The sequence below is a fragment of the Gymnoscopelus microlampas genome (genome assembly GCF_963454915.1).
Source record: "Gymnoscopelus microlampas genome assembly, chromosome: 5".
NCBI lineage: Eukaryota > Metazoa > Chordata > Actinopteri > Myctophiformes > Myctophidae > Gymnoscopelus > Gymnoscopelus microlampas.
Window position 1 is genome coordinate 43,125,858 of NC_139942.1, and position 3,005 is coordinate 43,128,862.

The 3,005-nt window shown below is 52.3% G+C and overlaps 1 protein-coding gene across 1 annotated transcript; it reads left to right on the forward strand.

Annotated features, from left to right (window-relative positions):
- Positions 1-234: 234 nt before the first annotated feature.
- LOC311045124 (aconitate hydratase, mitochondrial-like) lies at positions 235-2,589 on the forward strand (the record flags this gene model as incomplete). The annotated part of the gene is made up of 1 exon (XM_084056933.1): positions 235-2,589. The coding sequence occupies one exon, from the start codon at positions 235-237 to the stop codon at positions 2,587-2,589; it is 2,355 nt and encodes a 784-aa protein (XP_083913059.1).
- Positions 2,590-3,005: the final 416 nt, after the last annotated feature.

Sequence of the window (3,005 nt, forward strand, 5' to 3'; positions counted from 1 at the left end):
GTTCTCGACTTGTATCGTTCCAGAGTAGGCTGGTGCCCAGTGGTCTAATACTGTATAACCATATAGACAATAGCCATATATGGATATCTAAGATACGTTTCATCACCAGCTTGGTGACCGCATCGGAGCATATTGGAGGGGTGATGTCATCATCAAATAATGCAACTGTAGAGAATAAAACACACCAACCTCCATCTATAACTACGTGGAGACACCTCTTTGTCAGTGCACAGAATGTTGTCTTACTGTTTGACTGCCACCACTAGACTGCGCTTCGCCCTCGGAACCCGGGCGAGGTGTATTCATGCCGCAGCAGCCTTCAGCGCCAAGCCAAAGGTGGCCATGAGCCGCTTTGAGCCTGGCTCCAGTGTGAACTATGAGATGTTACACAAGAATATCAGCATTGTGCGCAAGAGGCTCAACAGACCCCTCACTCTGTCTGAGAAGAATGTGTATGGCCACCTGGACGACCCAGTGGGGCAGGAGATCGACCGCGGCCGCACATACCTACGCCTGCGTCCGGACCGAGTGGCCATGCAGGACGCCACGGCTCAGATGGCCATGCTTCAGTTCATCAGCAGCGGCCTGCCCAAGGTGGCCGTTCCGTCCACCATCCACTGTGACCACCTGATCGAGGCTCAGATCGGAGGGGCTCAGGACTTGCAGAGGGCTAAGGACATGAACCACGAGGTCTACGATTTCCTCGCATCTGCTGCAGCCAAATACGGAGTCGGTTTCTGGAAACCAGGGTCCGGTATCATCCATCAGATCGTTCTGGAGAACTACGCGTATCCGGGAGTGATGCTGATTGGCACAGACTCTCACACGCCCAACAGCGGTGGCCTGGGAGGCATCTGTATCGGAGTGGGTGGAGCCGATGCCGTGGACGTCATGGCTGGAATCCCGTGGGAGCTCAAATGTCCTAAAGTGATCGGGGTGAAGCTGACAGGCAGCCTGTCTGGCTGGACGTCTCCGAAAGATGTTATCCTGAAGGTGGCTGGCATCCTGACTGTGAAAGGAGGAACTGATGCCATCATAGAGTACCATGGGCCTGGAGTCGACTCCATCTCCTGTACTGGTATGGCCACTATCTGTAACATGGGAGCTGAGATCGGAGCAACCACATCTGTATTCCCCTACAATCATCGCATGAGGACCTATCTGGATAAGACTGGTCGTGGTGAGATTGCAGAGCTGGCCGATGAGTTCCAGGATGATCTTATCCCTGATGAGGGCTGTGAATATGACCAAGTCATTGAGATTAACCTGAATGAGCTGAAACCCCACATTAACGGGCCCTTCACCCCTGACTTGGCTCACCCTGTGTCTGAGATTGGAGCCACAGCCAAGACAAATGGCTGGCCCCTGGAGATTAAGGTTAGTCTAATAGGTAGCTGCACCAACTCCAGCTATGAGGACATGGGCAGGGCAGCCTCTGTGGCCAAGCAAGCTCTGGACAAGGGCCTGAAGTGCAAGACTGAGTTCATGGTCACCCCTGGATCTGAGCAGATCCGTGCCACAATTGAGAGAGATGGATATGCTAAGATCCTGAGTGACGTAGGAGGACTGGTCCTTGCCAATGCATGTGGACCCTGCATTGGACAATGGGACAGGAAGGATGTAAAGAAAGGAGAGAAGAACACCATCGTGACATCCTACAACAGGAACTTTGCACGCAGGAACGATGCTAACCCGGCCACTCATGCTTTCGTCACCTCCCCAGAGATTGTCACTGCCCTTTCCCTTGCTGGCACCCTCGACTTCAACCCTGAGACAGACTTTCTGACAGCCGCAAATGGAGAGAAATTCAAGCTGAAGCCCCCCACTGGTGATGAACTCCCCACCAGGGACTTTGACCCCGGCCAGGACACCTACCAGCACCCACCGGCCGACGGCAGCTCTGTCAAGGTGGACGTGAACCCCTCTAGCAACCGCTTGGAGCTGCTGGAGCCCTTCGACAAGTGGCATGGCAATGACTTGGAGGACATGAGGGTCCTCATCAAGGTGAAAGGCAAGTGCACCACAGACCACATCAGCCCAGCCGGCCCCTGGCTGAAGTTCCGTGGTCACCTTGACAACATATCCAACAACTTGCTGATTGGCGCAGTCAACATCGAGAACGACAGTGTCAACAAGATTAAGAACCTGCTGACCGAGGAATATGGAGGTGTGCCAGACATCGCCCGTCACTACAAGGCTAATGGAGTGAACTGGGTGGTTATTGGAGATGAGAACTATGGAGAGGGTTCCAGCAGAGAACACGCTGCCCTGGAGCCCAGGCACCTGGGAGGATGTGCCGTCATCGTCAGGAGCTTTGCCAGAATTCATGAGACCAATCTGAAGAAACAGGGCATGTTGCCTCTGACCTTCGCTGACCCCAGTGACTATGATAAGATCCGTCCTGAAGACGAGATCTCTATCACAGGATTGAAATCTTTTGCTCCTGGCAAGTCCTTGATGGCTGTGATCAAACACGGCGATGGCAGCCAGGAGTCAATCACTCTAAACCACACCTTCAACGAGACACAGATCGAGTGGTTCCAGGCAGGCTCCGCCCTGAACAGAATGAAGGAGCTCCAGCATGGATGAAAGTGTAGACTCTGAAGGGATTCTGGGGGGGTGCAGTATTATTGTTAAATATGTGCCTGTAGAGATGCTAAAAGGGAAGGCATTGACAGCAGCCCTGCCCAACAACGACTGATGTCATGGCCAATCTGACCACCAAGTGACGGCACTAGAGGAAAGCAATGTCTCGCTTAGGTCACCTATTTCAGTTGTTTTCTTTTATCTTTTTTGTAATAAAAAAGATAAAAGTACAAAGTGGCCAGTTAAGTTGTGTCCTGAGATGCAGAGGGCTGTGAAGGTGACAGACACAGACAGGCAGACACACAAACTTAAACCTTTTACACTAGAAAACTAGAAACTAGTAAACCAGGTCCTTTTCAGCTTGCCGGCACCGGGGTCATTGCACTGACAATGCACCCACCACTTCGCAATTATGTTGA